The sequence below is a fragment of the Eleutherodactylus coqui genome, chromosome 8 (genome assembly GCF_035609145.1).
Source record: "Eleutherodactylus coqui strain aEleCoq1 chromosome 8, aEleCoq1.hap1, whole genome shotgun sequence".
NCBI classification, from domain to species: Eukaryota; Metazoa; Chordata; class Amphibia; order Anura; family Eleutherodactylidae; genus Eleutherodactylus; species Eleutherodactylus coqui.
Genome location: NC_089844.1, coordinates 185,195,096 through 185,221,752, shown reverse-complemented (window position 1 = coordinate 185,221,752; position 26,657 = coordinate 185,195,096). Strand labels below are relative to the sequence as shown.

The following is a 26,657-nucleotide window of genomic DNA, read 5'->3' as shown; positions in this document are numbered from 1 at the left end:
AACGGTCTTGTTACCGGAGACCCTAAAAGTGGTTCCCCCATTGGCCTATAAAAGGCTCTCAGAGCCTCCTTGTGTGTAGTGACCTCTTCTTCGGCTTGTGTAGAGCTTGTTGGCCACTAGACGGGCGCATTATTGGGATGCTAGTATATGGATGGCCGTATCAACGAATTGCCCACCACCTGGGCCTTTATGACTGTTAGGAGGTGTTGAGACCAGTGGATGTGTGAGGGCACACAAGGTGACCAGGCTCAGGACGCCCCCTACAGACCACCAGTACAGAGGAACGTCTGACCAGACTGTTAGGGGGTGTTGGGATCAGTGGATGGGGGCACACAAGGTGACCGGGCTCAGGACCCCCGACAGACCACTAGTAGAGAGGAGCGTCTGACCAGACTGTTAGGAGGTGTTGGGACCAGTGGATGTGTGAGGGCACACACGGTGACCAGGCTCAGGACGCCCCCTACAGACCACCAGTACAGAGGAGCGTCTGACCAGACTGTTAGGGGGTGTTGGGATCAGTGGATGTGTGAGGGCACACAAGGTGACCGGGCTCAGGACCCCCGACAGACCACTAGTAGAGAGGAGCGTCTGACCAGACTGTTAGGAGGTGTTGGGACCAGTGGATGTGTGAGGGCACACACGGTGACCAGGCTCAGGACGCCCCCTACAGACCACCAGTACAGAGGAGCGTCTGACCAGACTGTTAGGGGGTGTTGGGATCAGTGGATGTGTGAGGGCACACAAGGTGACCGGGCTCAGGACCCCCGACAGACCACTAGTAGAGAGGAGCGTCTGACCAGACTGTTAGGAGGTGTTGAGACCAGTGGATGTGTGAGGGCACACAAGGTGACCGGGCTCTGGGCATCCTTGACAGTAGTGTTGACACCTCCAACTTTTTCGTTGTCCGCCATCCAGGGACACATGGCGCCATTGTTGAAGGCCGCTGTGTCTGTCAGAACCACTTTCAGGAGTTCTGGAACTGGGTGCTGCACCCTCTCATTGGCTGCAGTGGACACAGGACTCCCTGTAATATCATCTGTCACAGCAATCACTGGACCCACAGTGGGGCTGCAGCGCTGGATCCCAGTGGGTATGTAGGCTAAGTTTAGTTTACTTTATTACTTTAATACAGGGGGTCCTATTGAAGCAGGCTTTCCAGTAACCGAACAACCTAAATTCTTCACTTATTTGATAACTTTTTTTAATTGTCAAATCTACTTTCTCATCTAATCATGAAGTCAGATTTCACTTCTGGTGACCCATTCAGTTCTGTACAAGGGTGTTGTACTAGAATAGACTTTGATCACCTATCCACAGAATGGGTAATAAAATAGGTCCCACCCATCCTTAGAACAGGGTTTCCCATGCCCCCTCTTCTTTTCACTGTGGGCTCACTGCCGCCCCTGCCCCCCTCCATTCATTTCAGTGAGGCTGACGGAAATAATGGAGTCAAGCACTTAGCTATCTCCAGCGGTTCTACTGAAAATTAACCCCTTGAGTGGCGGGTTTCTTACGACCCTGTCGTGCCCATCAGGGCAGGTTTTTTAAATGGGCTAATCATTTAATTTCAACTAATTTTGCAGTCGCGTTCCAAGAGCCATAACTTTTTCATTTTTCCATTGACACGGCCATGTGAGGGCTTGTTTTTTGCCGGAGAAGTTGTACTTTTTGATGGCATCATTTCTGGGTATATATAATGTATTGCATAACTTTTGTGAAAAAATTTGTAGGGAAATTAGGGGAAAAAAAGTAATACAAGTTTAAATCACCTCCTTTTGCCATATCTATAATAAAAAACTCTAAATCATAAACGAAAAATACATATTTGGTATCGCCGCGTCCGTAAATATCTGATCTATCAAAATAGTGCATTATTTACCTCGCGCGGTGAACGTAGTCCGAAAAAAAAAATAAAGAACGCCAGAAATGCACTTTTTCAGTCACCCTGTCTCCCAGAAAAAATGAAATAAAAAGCGATCAAAAAGTCGTATGTATTCCAAAATGATACCAACGTTAACTACAGGACGTCCTGCAAAAAATAAGCCCTTGCTCAAGTACGTTGATGGAAAAATAAAAAAGTTATTGGGCGCAGAAGATGCAGCAGAAAATAATTTTTAAAAATTAAATGTCTTTGAAAAAAAATACAGTGCTATAGTAAAAAAAAGTATACACATTTGGTATCATAGTAATCGTACTGACCCATAGAATAAAGTTATCAGGTCATTTTTGTTGCAGTTTGTGTGCCGTAGAAACAAAACGCACTGAAGGATGGTGGAATGTCATTTTTCTTTCATTTTACTCCACTTAGTTTTTTGCAAAAGTTTTTCAGTACATTATATGGTACTTTAAATGGCACCATTGAAAAATATAACTCCTTCTGCAAAAAACAAGCCCTTGTACAGCGACACTGATGGATAAATAAAGGAGTTATGATTTTTTAAACGGGGGGAGGAAAAAAGAAATGAGGAAAAAAGAAAAAAAGGGACCGTGTCATTAAGGGGTTAAATAATGTACTAACTTCCTTCTCTGGGTCATTACGACGCAGAGATACCACATGTGTAATTTTATTTTTAATTTTTCACAAAGTAAAGGGAGACAAGTGTTTTTAATTTTATTTATTTTTTTAAATAATTTTTTACTTTTTTTTTTATTTTTGTCCCTTTAGGAACTTCCACAGAGACCCATCAGGACTCCCTGATCACATTCTGGGGGGGTCCCATGGTGACAGCCCTTTACATGCTGCAGTCACATAGACTGCAGCATGTAAAGGGTTAACACAGCAGAGATCAGAGGTTTTCTCTGATCTCTGCTGTAAGAGCTGGTGCCTAGCTGTCCCTCTGACAGCCAAGCACCAGCTCTCCCTGCAACAGAGACCATCGGCTTGCTTCTGACAAGCCAATGGTCTCTATGGCAACCTATAAACAAAGCAGGGGACTTAGAAGCAGGAGATTGCCGGCAGATCGGCAGTATCTTCCTGCTTCTCAACGTCCTGCTTTGTTCTCTGTGGGACTGTGCAGGCAGAGCACACTGCCACAGCTTGTGGCATTGTGCTCTGCAGCTCCCATAGTGATACATAGCCCGGAAATCTTCCGGGCTATATCGCTATGAGCAGTGGAGCTCGTCCTGGAAAATTTCCGGGCGTGCCACTCAAGGGGTTAATGGAGCCGCATCTCACATGTTCAACCGCCACTGTATTCAATCTGCTCTGCATTGCCGGAGGTGCGATGAGCCTATAGTGAGGAGGAGTGGGGGACACAGGACCCTCGTTCTTGGGACTAATGGAGGTTTTATGGGTGAGCACTCCACCACTCAGACGTTTATCCCCTATCCTGTGGATTGGTGATGAAAGCCAATTGTAGTACAAGCCCTTTAGCGAGTCACTGAAATGTTTCCATTCTTACCGTGATTCTCTGCGACTCTCATCTTTAATTATATTCCTTTAATAGTGATATATTTGCATAAATCTAGAGAAACGTTTTTGCTGCTCCTGTATCCTGAAATACTAACCAAAACCTTTGCAGGGAGCTCAAGGAGAACGCGGAGTAGCAGGAGTTTCAGGTCCTAAAGGAGCTACTGGGGATCCTGGCCGTCTGGGAGAACCCGGTCTTCCCGGTGCTAGAGTAAGTAATGCACTTTATGTTATGTATGTATAGCTTTTTAGTTATGTACATGTAGTTATAGTTATGTACATGTAGCTCTCACTTATTACTATGTACATGTAACCTTAATTATAGCTTTGCACTTGTAGTTTTGAGTTATAGTTAGGTATAACTTTTGCTTATAGTTATGTCTTTGTAGCTTTTGGTTACACTTCTGAGTTACGTTTACTTATGCAACAGCTATTAGTTCTAATTATGTACATATAGCATTTAGTTATTATGCTCATGTAGCTTTTAGTAATAGTTATGCATAACTTTTTACTGGTCTGCCTGGTCCTATTGAAATCAATGGTGACGTTGTACGCCGCGCTGATCGCGGTAAAAAGGGGCGAGTGTAAGAGCAGCCTTATAGTTATGTCCAAGTGGCTTTTAGTTACAGTTACATATAGCTTTCACTTCTAGTTCTGCACTTGTAGCTTTTCTACTAGTTATATATAGCATTTAGTTGGTTATGTATCGCTTTTAGCTCTAGTTGGGTACATGTAGCGTTCAGTTACGGTAATGTATAGCATTGAGCTTTTGCAATATTTTCTGATTCAATTTCCTATTTAAACATTGGGGAGGATTATTGAATATGCGCACATGCCGTGTATAGCATTTATTATGGGATTTAGGCAATCACTGCACCTCACTTAGCAGTTTTGAAAGTGTCTCTAAAAGGGGGCGTGGCTAAGGGAAATTTCATAATGCGCCAAATTTATTGGTGACTTGCAGCACAATTTTGGTACAAAATATCAGTGTAAATTAAGGAAATGAAGAGGGAAGTGTCCAACATGGCAAGTTGTGTGAAAGCTGTCACATAGGTGGGGACATTGTGATAAACTGGCCACCGTAAATTAGAGCTTAGTTATGCATCTCATCCTTCATACAATAGTACGTTGCCCATGAGAGTCTGATTGCATGAAGGCAGTTTTAGGTATTTTCATCTTAAAGAGTTTGTCTACTTTGGACAATCCACTTTCCATATGAAAGGTCCCTTAACAATGAGCTCCTCGGCTGCCATCACCAGGAAAGTGTCCAACTTCATTGGAAGGGGGAAATCTAAAGCAGACCACCCTTCGGAGAGACATATATCAATATGCCTTGTCTACCTCCAGCCACAACGGTCAGAGGAGGCCTCTTCCACTTACCGTATCTTCTGAAAATCACACTGACCTCTAACTCTGATGGTTTATTATTAGAGATGAGCGAGCACCAAAATGCTCGGGTTCTCGTTACTCGAGTCGAACTTCCCGCGATGCTCGAGGGTTCGTTTCGAATAACGAACCCCATTGAAGTCAATGGGCGACCCGAGCATTTTTGTATATCGCCGATGCTCGCTAAGGTTTTCATTTGTGAAAATCTGGGCAATTCAAGAAAGTGATGGGAACGACACAAAAACAGATAGGGCATGCGAGGGGCTACATGTTGGGCTGCATCTGAAGTTCCCAGGTCCCACTATTAAGCCACAATAGCAGCAAGAGTGGGGCCCCCCCCCCCCCCAACAATTTTTACTTCTGAAAAACCCTCATTAGCAAGGCATACTTTAGCTTAGCACCACACTACCTCCAACAAAGCACAATCACTGCCTGCATGACACTCCGCTGCCACTTCTCCTGGGTTACATGCTGCCCAACCCCCCCGCACGACCCAGTGTCCACAGCGCACACCAAAGTGTCCCTGCGCAGCCTTCAGCTGCCCTCATGCCACACGCTGGCCTCATAGCCACACCACCCTCATGTCTATTAATAAGTGTGTCTGCCATGAGGAGGAACCGAAGGCACACACTGTAGAGGGTTGGCAGGGCCAGGCAGCGACCCTCTTTAAAAGGGGCGGGGCGATAGCCCACAATGCTGTACAGAAGCAATGAGAAATCCAATCCTGTGCCACCTCCATCAGGAGCTGCAAACATGGGCATAGCAATGGGGAACCCATGTGCCACACAGTATTCATTCTGTCAAGGTGTCGCATAGCTCAATCCACACTGCAAGGGGAAAGCCGTCAGTGCTCTGCCCCCTACCCAAGTCAGTCAGTGCCTTTGTGCCAGACAGGTCAAACACCGCAATGGGAACTAAGTTTGCACCAACAGCATAGGTGGGTCCTAGGAAACCCAAGACATGAACAAAAAATTGATCTGAGAGGCCAAACATGGCAGACTTGCACCGCGCCCACGACATAGGCCTCGGCCCACAGATTCAGCAATCCTAGGCTGGAAGCGGACTGTCACTGCACCCAGGACATAGGCCTCTGCACAAACCCTCAGCAATCGCGTGCCTACAGCGGACTCCAATGCTAGCGTAGCTGTGCACATCTCATTAGCGCTGTATTGATCCTGTAGTTTGTCCCAATGCAGTGCCCCAGATAGTAGAGCTAACGTCAGATTAAATACAGGTGGGCTTCGGCCCACACTGCATGCCCCAGTCAGACTGAGGTTCTTTATAAGTAGACACAGGCAGGTACAACTCCGTGTGGACCGACAACATGGGTGGGTCCCAGGAAGCCACCGGCGTTACATAAATAAATCCCATTGCATTGCCCAGCACAGCTGAGGTAACGTCAGATTAAATGCAGGTGGGCTTCGGCCCACACTGCATGCCCCAGTCTGACCGGGGTTTTTAATACATAGACACAGGCAGGTACAAATCCCTAATGTGAAGTCCGTGTGGACCCAAAGCATGGGTGGCTCCCTGGAACCCACCGGCTGTACATAAACTAATCCCATTGCAGTGCCCTGGACAGCAGAGCTAACGTCATATTAAATACAGGTGGGCTTCGGCCCACACTGCATGCCCCAGTCAGACTGGTAATATGTACCTTAACAGTAACCGCATTGGTGGGAATGTGGTCGTGACTGCAGACCTAGTAGCGCGGTTTTATTTAGTTGGTTTTCGGAATGTGGCCAGGATTAAGTGGGCCGTGGCGGGGGGATGGTGGGGGGGCTCTCTTGTTGTGTCGTTAAAGTTGAAATTCTTGGACTGCCACCAGACGGACCAATGCAAAGGTATTTGCCAAGAATGTTTTCATTGTTGGAGGAGGAGGGGGATGTTTGTGAGACACTACGTGTCCTCTCCACGTGTCTGTGGTTATATGCACCTTAACAGTAACCGCGTTGGTGGGAAATGGCCTCGCCGCCATCATGTCTTTGGGAAGCCTCCGTTTCTACACCCCAGTGACATAGCATTAGCAGCGGTATAGGCAGAGCCCAGAATTAGTAACATTTCAGCGGTAGCATTAGGGACAGGCCCCAGTAACATATCACTAGCAGCAGTATAGGGGGAGCACAGTATTAGTTCCATTTCAGTAATAGTAGCAGTCAAGACAGGCCCCAGTAACATATCACTAGCAGCAGTATAGAGGGAGCACAGTATTAGGTCCATTTCAGTAATAGTAGCAGTCAAGACAGGCCCCAGTAACATATCACTAGCAGCAGTATAGGGGGAGCACAGTATTAGTTTCATTTCAGTAGTAGTAGCAGTCTAGACAGGCCCCAGTAACATATCAGGGGCCTACCCCTACCCCTCAGCATGGTGTATTACGAGTAGAGCAGAAATAGAACGCTGTAATTAAATGTGCTGCTTATTGGCTTGTGGTTGGAGGCTGACTTCGCTTACGGAGCGCACAGCAGAGCCAGGAAACAATTATGCGCAAGCCTGTAGTGAGACCTAGGTGCGTATGACTGAGTTACTGGAATTCACAGCGAAGAACCAGTCAAGTGGCCAAAGGCCAGTGGTAGGCCTTAAGTATTTTGCTTCAATGTTTTAAAATGGTGAGGTGAAAAACCAAACAGACACCGTATGCAGCGTATATATGTATACTGTTTCCCTCTGGCGGGATGACGGCGATCATGTAACGGACACAGCAGAGCCAGGAAACAATTATGCGCAAGCCTGCTGCAACGCTTAGCTGGGTAATAATGAGCGACTACTACCCCCAGCAGACACGCAGTAAACTGAAGACGGTCACAGGCAGCCCAAATATAGTATTTTTTCCCAATTGTGGGGAAAAAGCCCACTGCCTGTGATATAGCCTGTATATGGATTTCCCTGTTGGAGGATGACTGTGGTTATTGAAAGCACAGTGCAGCCAGAAAAAATTATGCGCAAGGCTGGGTATTAATCAGCGACTACTAGTACCCCCAGCAGACACGCAGTAAACTGAAGACGGTCACAGGCAGGCCAAATATAATCTTTTTTTACAATTTTTGGGAAAAAGCCCACTGCCTGTCATATAGCCTGTATATGGATTTCCCTGTTGGAGGATGACTGTGGTTATTGAAAGCACAGTGCAGCCAGAAAAAATTATGCGCAAGGCTGGGTATTAATCAGCGACTACTACCCCCAGCAGTAAACTGAAGACGGTCACAGGCAGCCCAAATATATTTTTTCCCAATTTTTTTGAAAAAGCCCATATATGCCTATATAGCCAGTATATCTCTTTCCCTGTACCACTGTCCCTGCCTCAGCAGTACTGCCCCTATACTCTGTAAAATGACTGCAGACTGAGGACGCTATGGTCTGCACGCCCGATATACAAAAAAAAAAAAATTGTGCAAAACTGCTAAAAGCAGCCTCAACAGTACTGCACACGGTCAGATGTGGCCCTAAGAAGGACCGTTAGGTGTTATTTTAGTCTTCAACAACCCCAACACTCTCCCTATAGCAGCTACAGCAAGACAGCACTGTCCCTGATCTCTCTCAGTGTGCACCTGTGCCGAGCCGCGGGCGGGGCAAATTTAAATACTTGGGTGTCATCTGATCTCCCCAGCCACTCACTGCAGGGGGGTGGGATAGGGCTGGAATGTCACAGGAGGAAGTTGTAATGCCTTCCCTGTGTTTCTATTGGCCAGAAAAGCGCGCAAATTTCTCAGGGAAGGAAATGTAATGGAGTCGAGCACCGCGTGGTGCTCCTCTCGAGTAACGAGCATCTCGAACACCCTAATACTCGAACGAGCATCAAGCTCGGACGAGTACGCTCGCTCATCTCTATTTATTATACAAGTCATACACCAGTTCTTTAATTTACACCAAAACAACAAGGAAAAAAACAGCCTTTAGAATGAAAAAAAGAGAATGAAATACCCAATACCATCTAGTAAAAGGAGGGGGGGGGGGAGATGCCGTAGAATGGCAAGGGAAAAAAAACGCAGAAATTCCAACTCAAAATCCGTGAAATACAAACAGCAGAGGACAGCGTGCCCACCGTGGGCTGCCTGCCTCTTTATTTTTTGCATTCTCGTTGACTTGACTGGGCAAGTCTTGTCCGCTAAGTGGTTCAGACTGGTGCATGCTGCATTCTTTCAATGGGATCCAAGTGAAAGAAAAGTTGAAGTTTGAATTGACCTATTGCCTACATTGGTTCCGTGTTCTATCAGAGTCTAGACAGTTGGAGAACCGGACAGCCCACAATCCAGAAATACTCTCGGGTGAATTCACCATCCTTGCTGGCTCATGCATCCATATTTCCTGAAACGCCCCCAAACCCCTCCAGAGGTTAATAACCCCATCAGCTATGCCAACTACTAAATTCTCTTTATGTGCTATAGTATGTAAGACTATACAAAGCACAGGTACAGTATATATACCTGCTACAATAACAACTGGCCGAATATGAACCTGCAATGCTACAACCCAATGTGCGTGGGTCACTAATCCTTCTCCATGCATGGCAGGCGACAGTCAGTAAAAACAAGGGGATAAAAGTTTATTTACCAATTACAAAAATATAAAATAGTAAAAGTTTGAAAAATAACTTTTCCCACATTTCTAGTAAAAAAAAAAAATTAAATGTATTTGGTGCCACTGAGTCCCTAAAAGTCTGATCTATTAAAATACATTATTTGTACCGCATGGTGAAAAGAATACTCAGTAATTAATTATTAGAAAAAATAAAAATGATAAGTTTAAAAAGCCATCAAAAAACTAGCTTAAAAAAAGAAAGAAAAGTTAGTATCGCTCTGTTCATAAAAATCCAGTTGCTTAAAATATCACATTATTAATGCTGCATGGTAAATGTCATCACCAAAAGAACGTAGTGCCAGAAGTGGGGAGGGTTTATTCTGTGTGTCCAGGAAAAAATGTAAGAAAAGTCGTTTGTACCCTAAAATAGTACCGACAGGAACCGTAAGTCGTCCCGCTCAGAAACGAGTCCTCACACCGCTACATCGATGGAAGCATGGTGGCCAAAAGATGGGGGCAGATCAATCTGTTACTAAAGCTACTTCATCCTTTAAAAGTCGTGAAACAGTAAAGCTATACCGTTTTGGGTTTCGCCGCAGTCACACGGACCCACGGGAAGGCGCCGCAGTCACACGGACCCACGGGAAGGCGCCGCAGTCACACGGACCCACGGGAAGGCACCGCAGTCACACCGGAAGACGTTACATGTCTATGCTAGAGAAACAAGACCCCAAAATTATTTTTCTTAGAAATTGAAGGAGCAGAAGGCAAAAATAATTTTCTAAAAATGTCTGTGTCTTCAAGGGGTTAATAGCGTGATGTTTTCTATTTTGTGATTTTTGTTATGTTCTATGGAGATGTAAGTTATCATGTAAACTGCTTGTTCCGAACTACTTGAGGTTGACCCGCGGGTCTTCAGCAGAGGGGCCCGGTGCCCCGCCCTGTAATGAAATGCATGTATTTTTCCGGAGGTTCTCCTCACACATCGTATCTCCCGATGGTCTTCAGAATCAGCGGATCACTGATCTGTCTTACTTTATTTCAGGGTCTGACTGGAAATCCTGGAGTCCAAGGCCCGGAAGGCAAAGCAGGCCCCCTGGTAAGGCGAAGAATATAATGTACATCTGTGTAGTTAAAGGGACCACAGCACCATTGTTGGTATTAATTAAAACCAGATAGAAAAACCTTTTCCTAATCCTAATTTCCTAATGTTTTTAGTTTCTGATTGTAGAATTTTTTTTACTGCGGCCTATACATGACTATTAGGGGGTCCATCTTGCCTGCACATGACTAGGGGTGGCCATCTTGCCTGTACATGACTAGGGGGTGGCCATCTGTCCTGAGTTGCACTTAACAGCATTTAGAGAGATGCTTTACAGCAGCTTCATGGGCCATTCCCACAATGGATAGGAGCAGACCCATAGACTTATGTAGGAGACTGTTCTAAGCATGCTCTGTGACCTGTACATAGGTCATTGTGCAGGGAGGGGGAGGAGGTAGTCACAACTTATCACCTATTGTGAATAGTGGATCCTGTGTTTTATATATATATATATATATATATATATATATATATATATATATATATATATATATATATATATATATATATATATATATATTGACAGCTGCAAAACTTTCTCTACTGATCAGGAAGTATCAGACTAGTGTTAGGCTCTGTGGTCAGTGTGCAAGAAGGGGGAGGAGGTAGTCACAACTGATCACCTATTGTGAATGGTGGGTCCTGTGTTACCTACATATAGGTGTCACCTCTCAGTGTAATCCTGCCTGTGATGTTAGTGAGATGACTGCTGTAAAGGTTCTTTACAGATCAGGAAGCATCAGGCTTCTATTAGGCCCCGTGGTCAGTGTGCAGGGAGGGGGAGGAGGTGAGCTGTGACTATTGTGAATAGTGGTTCCTGTGTTATCTACATATAGCTGTCAACTCTGTGTAATCCTGCCTGTGAAATGACTGCTGTAAAGCTGTCTTTACAGATCAGAAAATGTCAGGCTAGTATTAGGCTCTGCGGTCAGTGTGAAAAATTTCTGATTTTATTTTAAATATAGATTGTGACCGAAAAAAAAAATCACCAAAAACTCTTACATATTTTAAACAGAAAAACGTAATTTATATAGTAGGTCATTTCCTGATGGCACATTCCCTTTAAAGGGGCTGTCCCAGACTTTTATTACTACTGACCTCTCTATCGGTTGGGATCCGTGCCGATCAGCTGATTGCCATCCTGCTGTCACTGCTGGAAGCAGATAGGGCGGTCAACATTGCAGCAGCCCAGGAAGGAAAGGAAATGTTTTAAGCCTATGATATTGTATGTTGCAGGGAGGTCCTGGAGAAGACGGTCGCACTGGCCCACCTGGTCCAATCGGAATACGCGGTGAAACTGGAACAATGGGCCCTGCTGGACCAAAAGGCAACAGCGTACGGGCCTTTATCCAAGTACTAAGCCAATGTTACTCTTTCTTGCCCAACAACATTTATTAACAACACGTTTATTAAACAGGGAGACCCCGGAAAGGCTGGAGAACAAGGTAGTGCTGGTGCAAATGGACAACGGGTACGTTACAGTCTACTTTGCTTCATGATTATTCTTTGGTGACCAAAAGTATCTCTACAAATGTACAATTTTACCTATATCACTAGGGGGCGCCAGGAAAAGACGGTGAAGTTGGTCCTTCTGGTCCTGCTGGTCCTCCGGTAAGTAGAACAACGTAGATATCAATACTGTATGTCAATAGAAATAGATCTGAAATCATTTATAAACTCCTTTAATCATTTAGGGCCCTGCTGGCGAAAGAGGTGAACAAGGACCCCCCGGCCCCACTGGATTCCAGGTATGTTTCATCATTCGGGCTTAGATTATGTGTAATCTGATATACTGCAAAGGGTTGTGCCACAATTGACTTTTATCACCTGTTCATCGGACTGCTGAGACACCACTGATCCCGAGAACCGGGGTCTCAATTCCCTTTTTTGGCTCTGTGCAAGCTCGCTGAACACCCCGCAGTGAGGAGGAGCTTGAATGGAGCAGCGGTCACACATGTGAGGAGCCGCTCCATTCATTCTTAGTGGGACTGCCGGAGATAGCCAAGTGCCATCAGCCCCATTGAAATGAATGGAGCAGCTCCTCACATGTGTGACCGCTGCTCCATTCAAGCTCCTCCTCACTGCCGGTAGGTTCATTGAGCCTGTGGTGAGGAGGAGAGGGGGACACAGGACCCCCACTCACAGGATCAGCGGGTGTCACAGCAGTGAGATCCCACGTCGATCGGACTTTTATTACCTATTTTACGGATAGGTTATAAAAGTCGATGGTGGTACAACCCCTTTAAACTACATAAATTCCCCAGGAGAGTAAGTGCATCAAACCGACCCTCCGGTTTCAGGACAAAAATCTGTCCCAGAACCATATGAGAACCAGTAGTTGTTCCTCTCTGTTGACCCTCTGATGTACTGAGCCCGCGTCCCACTTTCAGTCATCCAAGATGGCCAACGCAATCTACCCAATCCCCGTAGTGCATTGGCTGTGTTAGACTACCAGCACATTATACCTGTCATCTGTCTGATCCGTAGGTTTTGGTCCCGTTTAGGCCGTCTCTCAACCTAACACACACTGTGCACTGCTCTCTGATTGGCCAGCACTGATCATATGAATAGCACTTGCCAATCATAGAGCAGTTTTGGGCAGCATGAACCTGGTGGTAAGTTCCCTTTAAGTAAACTATTAATTCATTTAAAGGGCTTTTCCAGGACTTAAAAAAATTACAGACTTAGAATGGTGTAAAATTGAAGAAAAATGCATACTCTCCTACTTCAATAACTGCCCGTCCAGGACTGGACCCCGGTCCCCACCAACTAGAACCTAGAAGAAGCTGGAGGGTGGTCACGTGCAATTCATTGTTCATATGACTGCTTAGCCAATCACAGGCTTCAGTGGGCGTGGAACAACCTCTATTGAAGCTTGTGATTGGCTGAGCAGTTATGTGTGTAATGAATGGCACATGACCACCCAGAAGTAGGAGGCACCACTCTGCGACCAATCAGTACCAGTCTAATTGGACTAAGTATTGGACATAACCACAATATATGCCATAAATGACTGATGGATGCGGGTCCCAGCTCTGGCACCCACACTGGTCTCCAGAATGAGGGTCCCTTGATCCAAGGTCAGGAGAGGGAATAGAGAGGTGGATGCACATGTGAATGCTCTCTCCGTTCATTTCTATGGGAGTAACAGAAACAACCAAAAACAGCTGAAGCGTGACTCCTACAGAAGTGAATAGAGACGTGCGCTTTACAGTCCCTCTACGCGGCAGAAAACGATAAAGTCACAATAACTAAGTATTAAACAATGAGGTGTCTTACAGGGTTTACCCGGCCCACCGGGGCCTCCTGGAGAGACCGGAAAGCCAGGAGATGAAGTAAGTCATGCCTTATGGGTATTACACATACTCAAATTGTATAATAAAGATTCCGTTGTTTGACAATTTGATTTCAGTGCATTTTTAGTGACGTCAATAAATACTTATGTGGAATTCTATATCTCTCACAGGGAGTACCAGGAGATTCTGGAGCTGCCGGCCCACTTGGTCCAAGGGTAAGGAAGAGATTTCTACATAAATGCTTAGGATAGCAGCTAAGTGCAGGCACACAAGGGAACAGAAGAATTGATCAGTGGGCCCCCCAAACCTGCACGAGCAGTGCATGGCACAATACACTTGCTGCACTACATACAGCATCTTATCCAGCCCATACCGTCTAGTCTATCTATTTCTATGGACACATAGGCTGTCTGAGGTGACAGCTAAAGTTTGCGGGTATCCACAAGCTACCTTGTTAAGACTTAGGTTACCTTAATACCGCACTTATATTAGATTGTACTGCAAATCATCATGTTTTTTAATTACTTGTTAATGGCCATACATTTTACATTAAAAATCTATTTGAAAACTTCCGTTTTACCATAAAGCTGCATGCCGGCGTCATTTTCAGCCTTACTGTGCTATTTACAGGATATGCCTTAAATGTCACCCCTGGGATCCTCCCGTATCGGGTAAATCCACCAATTCCCACCCACTGCATTCTCCATATACTTCAGTAGAGGCAAGGCCACAAGCCACCTTTCCATTGACATGTGCGGCGAATGCGTCGGCCGGAAATTTGCAAACCACACAAACCATAATTTTTGCATGTAGCATTACAGTGGGTCCCTGGAATTAATAGTACTGGTGGGCCCTAGACACCCCCGGTCTGACACTGACTAAGAGGCTTCTTGTAGGAGCAAATAACTGAAAGCCTTTATTTTGTAATAGGGAGAACGTGGTAATCCTGGTGAGAGAGGAGAACCCGGGGCCTCTGGACTACCTGGCGAGAAGGGCATGGCTGGTGGTCACGGACCTGATGGACCAAAGGTCAGCTGGAAAAGAATAAACTGCTTCAGTAATGATGACTCTTTGCATCTCCTACCTGAATTTGATGATATCTTATGGTTACCTATCATATTGGATAACATAGGACTTCATACAAAAAGTTCATTTACGTATATTTATGGCGACCATGACATTTACCTGTGTAATACAATGCGTTAGGGCTTTGGTTGCATGATATCTCGCTAGTTCATATTTTTATGTTCTTCTACATTGTTCCAAGGCTTTTTTGAATATCTGCTTCTGACCTTAGGGAAGTCCTGGTCCGTCTGGCACTGCTGGGGATGTAGGACCTCCTGGCCTTCAAGGTATGCCTGGAGAAAGAGGCATTGCCGGCACACCAGGCCCAAAAGGCGACAGGGTAAAGGACTTTTTTTTTCTTGTTCTTACATCTTAAAGTACATATAATTTGATATAAATCAAGGCATTATTCTATATTTCAGGGCGGTATGGGTGAGAAAGGCTCGGAAGGAACCGCTGGTAACGATGGTGCAAGAGTAAGTACATGCACTCCGACCTATGCGCTGGGTGGACAGTCTTCCTGCTGTGCCTTCCTACTAGCTTTATATGTTGAGGCCTAGTAACATAGAATCAAGCAATTTATAAATCTGTCACTTGCGCGGAGCTTAGTCTGCTGTGAAACAACTTTATTAACCACTTCATGACTGTAACATTTTTACACTTTAAAACGACCCTCCGGGCTTGGGCTAACAAAGATGGCCGCACCACATCTGATTGGCTGATTGCACTACACCTGCTTTGATGTCCATGTGAGCATCACTCGCCAGTCAGAGTCGCATGTAGGGCTTTTGACTACCGATATATACTACGCATAGCAAGCATCAGGTAGGCAGAAAAGTAGTGAGGCCATCTTTATTTGTTCAGACCTGGACTACAGCTTTAATGATCGGTCAATGTTTAACAATTTCTAGTTTAATGGTCATTTTTTTTTGTAGGCTACCCAAGTGATTTTTGTAGTTTTTTAAAGGGGTTGTCTAGTTATAAACTATTGATGGTTTATCCTTAGAATAGGCCATCAATAGTAGACTGCCAGGTGTCTGTCACTCGGGATCCCCTCTGATTAGTTGTTCACCATGCTTGTGCACTGAGCTCATTTCTGCAGAAAGAAGACAGCTCCGTTCTTACTGCAGTGGCCAGACTTGGTATTACAGGCAATGTTCCCATTTATTTCAATGCCTACAAACCAAGCCTGGAGCTGTCTGATTCCTGCAAAAATCAGCTCCATACATGAACACAGAGGCCTAGTGAAGGAATGATTGCGTTTGATTGCTCCTGCAGTATAATGTAATACCATAATATTACGTTATACGGGGATCTGACAGGCAGTTTATCAAGCCACACTATAGGCATGGATTCATAGACAATCTGTATTGGCAGCCCTAGGAGCTTTCAGAAGGCTTAATCTCATAGCAGGGGTGAGGGAAGCCATTCGGGACCCCCGCACTCCGATCAGGGCATTTAAATGCCGTTGTCAGAATTAATGGTGGCATTTGAAGGGTCAACAACCGCAATCAGTGTGAGCGCTGATCTCGACTATTGTGGGCGGGTGTCAGCTTTCAAAGACCCCCACCACCCGCATTGTATAGAATGGTATCAGCCCACAATCCCTCTTCCTACTAACCCCGAACCTCCATGATTTAACTGTACGTCATGGAGCATTAAGGGGTTAAGAGTTGATCGAATAAAACACCTAACATATATGATATTCAGTAGATAAGAACATATAACATACAGTAATGACAGCATAGGGAATGTTTCCACACAGCAATTTCTTCATCTATAGATGTTCTTGTATATGATACTGCAGATACAGCACCAGCCCACTGAAGACAGATAATGCAGTAGGAAGTTCTGGTTTTTGGTCCTCAGCCACATTCATGTTTTTCTAGCCTCAGTGACACCCCATCTCCACTCACCACATGGGCTGACATCGCTTGTGACCCTTTTAGAGTGTTTTCACAAATGTTCAATTCCCTTCTTATTGTATTTCCTATAGGGTCTTCCAGGACCTATTGGTCCAGGGGGTTCAGCTGGTCCAGCCGGTGAAAAGGTAAATCTATGACTAGTCATTGTCATACCACCAGTTCTCAGCAGCAGATTTGATACATTACGTATTCTCTTCTAGGGTGAGCCTGGACCGAGGGGTGTTATCGGACCAGTTGGATCACGTGGAACTCCCGTAAGTAATGTGGTCCTACAATGTTTATTAATGGCATTAATAAGGCCTAAAGAGTATAAATTCGTCAGATGTTGTGGATTGTCCGACGGCCGTAGAGAATTGTATGAAATTGTTTCAGATTAGATTTTTCCTTATCCATTTGCACAAATTTTAACATTCTTTGGCATTACAGTTGGCTGTTGGCGTGTCGGAAGGAATGGAGGAGGCCAACTACTTTATCACGGGGTTGGGAATGTTATCATGGCTGAGCTCAGTACATATGATATCATCATGCATATTTTAACATATTAGCATACGCTTTGTATGGTTGTACTGGGTGACGTGTAGCGCACAACGTTCTGCTGTTTGTTGGGGCGTGTGGAGATGGCTACACTGCTTTTTGAGCCTTGGTCTGATACTTGAGAAGTTACAACAGAACCGTTATTTGTGGTCGGGCTTTTTTTTTAAACTATGAAGCAGAATATTTTTCATGATCAAAGTTTATTAAAACAACAAAGAAGGAAACCGTCAATATAACAGGTCATACAACTGCGTTTAGGGTCATTGATGGAACAGATAGCAAACACCCAAATCCAGTTATCTCATCTCTTTAAACAGTACCCACACTTTCACCTTCGGAGCTCCTTCGCTCTCTTGGCCGTTTTCGGCTCCTTACGGCATGAAGAGCATGAGGTAGATCTTCATTATGGTATCAAAGTAATATAACATCCATGATGGAAAATGACGCCCATAACATCTTGAAATACTAAAGTGCAAAAGGAGATCAAACGTTCCACCAGTCAGGAAGTAGACAACAAATCAGGCCGGATAGGTCTTCAAAAACCATTTGCATTTTAATCAACACAAAGGACAAGGGCAGAAGAGGACAGACAAACAAGTAAAACTCACATGACAGAGATGTAAGGGAAGGAGGTAGAAGAAAAGAGAGACAAAAAAGGGGTATGGGGGAAAAAAGAGAAACTGAAGAAGAACAACTTAGGTAAGTCAATGAACCAATTCCCCATTATCCTAAAATCTATCCAGCTGCCCCAAGTGGGATCGAAGGCATCAATCGTACCATTATCGTCAGCCATAATGCTCTCCATATATTGCAAGTCATTTACTTCAGTTACCTATTGAGAAAAAGAAGGGGCAGTAGAAGATCTCCAGTGTCTAGGAAAGATAGTCCGAGCTGCTGACAGAAAATGTATCGGAATCCCTTTGTAAATGCTAGAAAAAGAGCTTGATGTGATTGAGAGTAAGTCTATCGGGGGCTAAGGATGCAACATTGTAAATGGATATAAATGATCGCTGAATCAATGAATTGTTTGATCATTGGGCAAGGCCACCAGATGTGACTCATAGACCCCATTGTTGACAGACATCACCAACACACTTCAGAAACCGAGGGGTAGCTTCTATGTAGAGAGACCGGACACCGGTACTACCGTGCCACGATTTTATAATTTTTCTCTTGCGTGGCACAAGCTGTTGGCGTCTTATGAGTGAGCAAGAACACTTTGGTCCAATCTTCACCGGACAAGGACACCTCAAGCGCCCTCTGAAAGAGAGGCGGTTTGTGATAAGAAAGAGTAGAAAACATGAACTGAATCACAGAGAGGAGGCGTGTTGGCGAAGAAGTTTGCAATATTAAGGATTGAAATGATGTGAAAGGTCTACAAAGGATTTGCACGGGACCCAAAAAATCCAAATATCAGTGTAACTGTAAATATCCAAACCATTAATGAGTCCTAACCGGGCGAATGTTCCTTAGAAATGAAAACGAGGGCAGAGCCCCACTAGCTAATACAACCTTGCTCAAGACTATCCTAGTTGACCATATTAGAAATGCTTCAGTATCCTGAGTGGACGCAAAGTCAGCGTTTCCAAACAGTGAAGTCAATGGGTCTACCAAGGGGGGTGAACCAGAATATTTATGATTATTCCCTAATGAATCTGCGCAAATTGGGGCGAAACGTTTTGGTATTCGATATTTTTTGTGGTATTTAATGTGTTCAGACATTCTCTGTAACCAAACAGCAGCTCACCGCATGGGTACACTTCCCATTGGGTGATTGGACATGTTCAGGTACACCGTAAGCAGCAATAGAAACAAAACAATGCTATGAATAAGAACTCTGTTGGGAACTTGTAGGTGTCTTTTTGGAAGATGTTTTTATCTATAAAATTTTAGTAAAATGCTGTTTTCATTCCGGAATCCAAGCAAGTGCTGAAATTTGGTTCTATTCCAGACATTCTATGTTGCAAGTAATCTGATCTTTGACAGTTACGCTCTTGGAGGTTAATTGACTTAAATGCCTCTTGTCATGACTTGCTTTCACCTGGTGGGTTTATTGTATATTTGATATCTAAGGTATGAATAGCTCTTCTCCTCCTCAGGGTACGCAACTTATTTCTGGGCCAGACTGTGGTTTTCATTATCAGTCTTGTCCTCCCCTTTGGGTATTTTCCCTATATATTGATTTGGTATAGGGACTAACAGGGAGAGACTGGTGGTCAGCATGGTCCTTATCAGGACAGGCTCAGTGTTTAGGTTCTTTGCACTTCAAGTCTTCCTGACTTTACTAGTTTTAACTTGTTTATTAAAGGCTAAGCTTTATTGTACCTTCAAACAAGGGTTCTTTGTTCTCGTATGTTGTGCTTTACACATTGAGTAAGAACATAGCTGTTTATCCATAACAGCACTGGTATGAACATGTTTTTTTGCTTATCTTTCAGGGTTCACGAGGTGAAAATGGTCCCACAGGTCCAGTTGGCTTTGCTGGACCACCGGTATGTACCTTTTTATGCTGTTGTCATGTGGTGCAGTGTGTTAAGGCAGCAGTATTCAGTGCTAAGCTCTCGCTCATGACCTGAAGGTTGCTAGTTTAAGCCATACGTGGTTCAGGTAGCCCGCTCAAAGTTGACCCTTCGGAGGTTGGTAAAATGAGCACCCAGCTTGATGGGGGGTAATAAATAAATTACCTGACAGCACTGTAGAATAAGTTGGCGCCATAGAAGTCCCTTCCCTTCTAATGCTCTAATATTTTAAAGTTATAAAGTCTTACCTGCTTGTTTAATGCATAAGTTTCAATAATAATAAAAGGGGCTATTCAGGAATTGGAATTCCTCACCAGCACCTGCTAAGCCAGACCAGCCACTTTCAGCTGAGTTCCAATAAGGCATCAGGTGGTATTGTGGCCCTCCATCGGCAGTGATAGAAAAAATGGGTTATTGTAATGAGCCGACAGCCCGTCCCTTACCTATGACATCTTCGACCACTGAGGTCCGCAGGACCACATGACTCGTTTTCTAAATTCAGCATGCAAATACTTTAGTTGGCATTTTAAGGAAGGGTTTTTATTGCTTTTTTTTAGGGACCTGATGGGCAACCTGGTGTAAAAGGAGAGCCTGGAGAACCTGGCCAAAAAGGTGATGCTGGAGCTCCTGGTCCACAAGGTCTTTCTGGATCTCCTGGTCCTCCCGTGAGTATTGGAGTCCATAAACATGAACGGCCTAAAGCTTTGTGTTTGCAAAATAGCTTCCCTCCCCCAACTGAATAATGGATATTTTTGCTTTGTTTAGTGAATTATATAGATACTGTAGATTCTGAACTGCCAGTCAACATTCCCATAACTAGGCATTATATTTTGTTGTTGTTAGCCATTTAGTCATTCACAACCCGCGGCAACCCTAAAGGCGAGCTCCCTCCATGTTTTTCGATTTTGCGCTCTTCTTTCAGTTTTTTGATATCCATGCCAGTATCTCTGAGCTTCCGGAAAAGACTGTGGCTTTGGCTTATATTCCCAGTCCTCTTATGAGGCCTGTTAAAAGGTCAGCTATTGGCTTGAAGTAGAGCTGCCTTATAAAAGGTGGGACTTCCATACCAAATTTCCCAGAGGAGCATTGCATGGCCTTACGTCTCCCCACAAGTACAGACTGTCCCCCTCCTGGCCTATATTTCATATCAGCATGCATTGCGTACAGATGGGCTGTAGTGAGATGATCATATCATGTTTCAGGCTAGAACTGGCAGGAGTGTATGAGCATGAAAACTGCATCATATGTCGAATGGAAAAAGTACCTTGTCTAATGAATCAACTCTACATGGCCAAGAAAATATTAATTGAAATAGTCTGCTGGATAGATGCTGATGGTAGTCGTGCCATGTTTTGGAAAATCCTCTCCTGGAGCTATTGATATTACTTTTTTTAATATTGAATGTTACCAAAATAATGTTAAACTTTGTAAATTTGTTGTAGGGAGAATGGTTAGCCATTCTAAGAGCCCTAACCTTTACACTTTTACCATTGACCTAGCCTTACAAGGGCTTGTTTTTTTGCAGGACAAGCTGGATTTTGTCCTGGCACCATGCTATGCCATGGCATGATGCCAAACCAAAGCTGCCATGGATTGTGGCAGGGCTTAATAGGACAGCTGTAAAAGTACAATATAGTAAAATACTTAAGTATTGCACTATTGTGTATAAGCCAATGTTTCCTAACCTTTTTGGCTCACTGCATACAAATCTTATCTTGTGGCACCCATGCAAAAAAAAATATATATATATAAATCTCTGTCTCTCTCTTTATTTGATATCATTTTTAGGCATATTTGACATCATTGCCGTCCCCAAAGTCCTATCTACTAAAATATTGCATAGTAAATGCTGTAAAAACAAAAAAGTGTCATAGTTGCACAATTTTGGTTGCCCGATCTCCAAGAAAGACATTTTATAAAAAGCAATACAAAAAAGTTGTGCGCACCCCAAATTGTACCGATAGAAAGTATAGATTGTGTTGCAAAAAAACGAGCCGTCACACAACTCCATCAACCTTAACCCTTTCCAATCCACTGTCTGACGTCTAGAGACATTATGATTTAAGGCTGTACAGCTCTGATGTTAGAAGACGCCCATCAGGGTTCTCTTACTGTATATTGCCAGTCTCTCTGCTATCAGAGCCTATCCAATGTGTCACCTCATGCAGTACTGGCTTTAGCCAGCACACAGCGCCATTGTATAACAGCAGAAAGAGAGTAAGCCTCCTAGGAAAACCAGGATACAAATTGGATTGGAAAGGGTTAAAATTAGAGATGAGTGAACGTACTCGTTTTGAGTACTTACGCACCCGAGTACCGCCATTTTCGAGTACTTCAGTACTCGGGTGAAAAGATTCGGGGGGCGCCGGGGGGCGGGGAGAGGCGTGGCGGTGCGGGGGGTAGCAGCGGGGAACAGGGGGGAGCCCTCTCTCTCTCCCTCTCCCCCCCCACTCCCCACTGCTACCCCCCGTGCCGCCACGGCGCCCCCCGAATTTTTCCGCCCGAGTACGGAAGTACTCGGAAATCGCGGTATTCGGGCGAAAAAGGGGCGTGGCCGAACACGTTCGCTCATCTCTAGTTAAAATACAAAAGTTATGGTGGTCCGAAGATGGCGGCTGACAGCAAACCCTTATTTTAAAAATTTATTTCTTTTTTTAAATTAGTCTAAAAAATTCTTTATATTTAGCATCCGTAATCGCACTGACCCACGGAATAAGCTAGAATGTCTTGTTTGCTGCCATGTAAAAATCAAGACCAGCCCTAAAATGATGCACTTTTTACATTTCACTACACTTGGAAATTTGTTTAACTTTTCAGTACATTATACGGTACATTAAATAGCACCACTGAAAAATACAACTCGTCCCGCAAAAAACAAGCCCTCATACGGCTGTGTAGAAGAAATAAAGTTATGATTCTTTTAAAACGGGGAGGAAAAAGCAAAAAAAATACAATAAAAATTACTGCGTCTTTAAGGGATCAAAAAATGAATGTATTTATTTTCTATTTGCTTTGTGCCGTATTCTGAGACTCATTACTTTTTTTTTCAAGGTGCAGTAAAATAGGCGTTATTTTTATTCTACACCTCAGTGCACATGTGGTCATAACAAAGGGATAAAAAACATTTAAATGTATTACTTATTAAAAATAAAATATATATATATATTTAAATACATTGTTTTCAGTCATCATATTCTTATTTTTCTATTGATGGGGCTCTTTTAGAGGCTTTTTGAACTTTTAATATATTTTTTAACATTTTTGTTAAACTTATTTGACCCTTCTTTAAATTCTCACATGGGACTTTTGATCAGCTGATCGATTCTAAAATCTACACTGCAATACTTCTGTATAGCATTTTATTGTGCATTTTAATGTTAGTTTATTAAGCTTTGCCACAGGCACAGCTTAATAGACCAATACATGGCAGCCTTCCATGAGAACCCAACTGTACATATAAGGCAAATAGTCACTATATGGTTAAATAATACTAAACAGGTAATTTATACCTGAAAAAACATAAGTATTTCTACTTTCAGAGCTGCAGACTAAACTGATTGTCTCATAAACCACGTTGATCACATTTTGGGCATTTACACAAGTAACGTGCACGTCCTTCCTGGGGTAACATACATTCTGTGTGATACATCATTGTATACGTATGTGACTGTACTCTACATATTACACATATTCCTAGAACTATAATATTGAAGCGCCCCCCTGTGGTATGTGGATACATTTATATCTATTGACAGGCAGTTTAGTAGCAAGTTTAAAAAAATCACCTCGCCTAAACTTGGAAAAATATTGTTTTAGGGACCTCATGGTGTGAATGGCCTGAAGGGCGGAAGAGGGACACAAGGGCCCCCTGTAAGTAATACACATTAATAGTACCTAGATATACAGCATATACAGATGATATATTGGAAGGATATTTAATAAATTGTTACTTTTTAAGGGAGCAACGGGATTCCCTGGATCTGCTGGAAGAGTTGGACCACCCGGTTCCGCTGTGAGTATGGCCTCAAGATATCCAAGAGTTCCTATTTGAATACTTAGTAACACTTTTATTGAAGGAAGTTCTCTTTAAGAATATGGTCACATGGTGGCCTTTCACCGCTAAATCTGCAGTAGAATCCATACCGATTCCGCATCAAATTCTGCAGCAAATCTGCATCCCACTCAGTTCAATGGGAATCATTTTTGCATACAGATTTGCAATCTGTGTGTTCCACGGGTTCCACGCTGTTTCTTCAGGGTATCCATGTCGGTATTTCCATACAAGGATCTGCCCATTGCAAAGGGATGCATGGCCCTACATCTGCTACAGATAGCTTCTACAGAACTTAGAGGCAGAATACAAATCTCTGTTGGGTTCTGCCTTGTGGATATATCCTAGCTATTGCTTTACTGATTGTATTCTCCTGCCCTTCTGTATATTCTCAGGGAGCTGTTGGTCCTGCTGGTCCTATTGGTGAACCAGGAAAGGAAGGCCCACCGGGTCTGCGTGGTGAGCCCGGTGCACATGGTAGAACCGGAGACAGAGGTCCTGCTGGCCCCGCTGGTGGCCCTGGAGATAAAGGAGATCCTGGAGATGATGGCCAGTCAGTAAGTTTGAAAGTTAAAAAACTTTATTTTGGGGTATCTGGTGCACTTATAGCCTACAGGGCTACGTACACTGCCATATTTTCATGCAGATCAATGTTCTGCATGAAAAAACTCATTGCATGTCCTGTTCTTGTCTGTATCACAGATGAGAATTAGGATATGCAAATGTATGTCAATGTGCGGGTTGTCCGTGTATTGTACAGTCACTTTCTGAACTCCTAGCATCATTGCTCACATCCTGGATGCCATAATTCTAGGAGGTTGCTATGGCCTCTGATTGGCTGCAACGGTTATTTGACTTGGCGGGAGCCGATTAGTGATGCCCCAGGGGACCAACAGCAGGTGATTACGGCGAACCCACACAACCCCTTTAATGTTACATTCATGGCATACCTACAAGATATACAATGGAAGGCTGATAGATGTGGGCCCCACCTCTGGGAACTGCAGCTTTCCTTAATTCTAGCCCCCACCCCTAGCTTTGCTGAATGCTGTGGCCAGATGTGGTCGGGACGTATAGAAACAGCCAAGAAGGCGTTGCTCTGTTGTTTCCATAACTCCTATAAAAGTCAATGGGAGTCACAGAGTGGGCATAGCACAGTGAGCTACACTGTTTCCACAGCTTCTGTGTTAAGAAAACAGCATCACTTGCTATGCTACACTGTTTCCATAATTCCCATTGACTTCTATGGGAGTTATGGAAATAGTGTAGCACTGCCAACTCGGCTGTTTCCGTAAGTCCTAATCACCTCGGTCACTGAATTTAGCCAAACCAGGGGTACTGGGAGGGCTAGTTCCGGGTTTATGCAGGTGTTTGGGCGACAGAGTCTCAGTCGGACGCTTTGCAGTGTGTCACGACACATGCGGCAGTAAATCTACAATGGTACATACAGTGACCATATGATGGTACATACCAGGTCTACACAAGTGCTTTGCAGACAACATAAGTGATTACAGCACCATTATATCCAGTGAATTCAGATGATGTCCACTCTGACTGGAGTCATTCAGTTTCCCTTTTCTTCTGTATCCAGCCCAGAGCACCGTGACAACTTCTCCCGGCCACAACTTGTCTCTGAGAAATCTTATACCAACACATCTTTGGCTCTTTGCCTTTCCATTACACTCCCTAAGTTATCTACACCGTTACACAATCCCCCTTCTATAGTACTCAAGGTAGCAATAATACCACCTGTGGTATCCCACACAATAGTATTGTCCCCATTTTTGTGCTCATGGTACGCCCCACACATGAAGTGCTGCTTATAGTGACCCTCACACAGTAAAAGTGCCCCCACTTAGCAATAATGCTTTATGTTCCCACTCAGTTTTACCTCTTTTTGCCTCAGTTCAGTAATACTGCCACTTTTGTCCCCATTCACTAATAATGCCCCCTTTTCCCCACCTTTGAGAAAAAAATGCACCTGGCTAGAAATAATGTCCCCATTTATCCCCTTTCAGAAATAATATCTCTGTTTGCCCCTTTTAGAAGTAATGGCCCCTTTTCAGTAATACTGCCACCAACGTCCCCTAGTATTTGATTAACATTGATTGCACAACTTGGAAGTCGGTGGTGGTGTGTGTGTGTGTGTGTGTGTGTGGGGGGGGGGGGGGGGGGCGCCCATTACAGCTGCTGCAGAGTGACAGAGGGGGTGAGTATGAAGGTTTTTTTTTTAAATTTAACACTCTTCAGAATAAAATCAGGGGAGCTTGACTGTTGTCACCGACCCAACAGCTGGGGCAACACCATGACCCATCTTGTATCAGCAGGTGGAGTGCCCCCCCTTCCCCGGCTCAGGATAGGTCATCAGTAGTAGATTGGTGAGGGTCCATCGCTCACCCAGGATCCCCACTAATCAGCTGTTCACTGAGCCCACACACTACTGTACGGAGTTGATTTCTGCAGGAAGCAGCCATCTCTGTTTTTACTGCAGTGGTCAGGCTTGGTACTGCAGGCCAAGTTCCCATTAAAATGAATTAGGACTTGGCCTGAAATCCCAAGACTCGCTACTTTAGTAGGAACAGAGCTGCCTGCTTCCTACAGAAATTAGCTCAGTGCACAAGCATGCTTGTCCGGACAACAGCAGATAAGCGAAGCCAGACCCCACCAATGCTGAGGATTGACTAGTCAACTGGACAACCCCTTTAATCCTATATGCCTCTAAAGGTTTTACGGGTTACTGAATTGTTACTGCTACTTCTTTATCATGTTTAATATATAGTAGATATATAAGCGGATAGTAGAAAAATAAATCTGAAAATCTGTATTGTGATACTATTCCAATGAAGTCCTAT

General features: G+C 44.1%; 1 protein-coding gene across 1 annotated transcript in view; it reads left to right on the top strand.

Moving 5' to 3' along the window:
• The window catches only part of COL5A2 (collagen type V alpha 2 chain), a 145,408-nt gene that overhangs the window by 105,518 nt on the left and 13,233 nt on the right, over window positions 1–26,657 (top strand). The window contains exons 25-42 of the mRNA XM_066577088.1: window positions 3,522–3,620; window positions 10,359–10,412; window positions 11,652–11,750; window positions 11,833–11,886; window positions 11,973–12,026; window positions 12,110–12,163; window positions 13,697–13,750; window positions 13,882–13,926; window positions 14,642–14,740; window positions 15,009–15,116; window positions 15,199–15,252; window positions 16,773–16,826; window positions 16,902–16,955; window positions 19,674–19,727; window positions 20,312–20,419; window positions 23,571–23,624; window positions 23,713–23,766; window positions 24,201–24,362. Coding sequence (XP_066433185.1) covers window positions 3,522–3,620; window positions 10,359–10,412; window positions 11,652–11,750; window positions 11,833–11,886; window positions 11,973–12,026; window positions 12,110–12,163; window positions 13,697–13,750; window positions 13,882–13,926; window positions 14,642–14,740; window positions 15,009–15,116; window positions 15,199–15,252; window positions 16,773–16,826; window positions 16,902–16,955; window positions 19,674–19,727; window positions 20,312–20,419; window positions 23,571–23,624; window positions 23,713–23,766; window positions 24,201–24,362 — 1,314 coding nt within the window. The remainder of the gene's footprint in view (window positions 1–3,521; window positions 3,621–10,358; window positions 10,413–11,651; window positions 11,751–11,832; window positions 11,887–11,972; window positions 12,027–12,109; window positions 12,164–13,696; window positions 13,751–13,881; window positions 13,927–14,641; window positions 14,741–15,008; window positions 15,117–15,198; window positions 15,253–16,772; window positions 16,827–16,901; window positions 16,956–19,673; window positions 19,728–20,311; window positions 20,420–23,570; window positions 23,625–23,712; window positions 23,767–24,200; window positions 24,363–26,657) is intronic.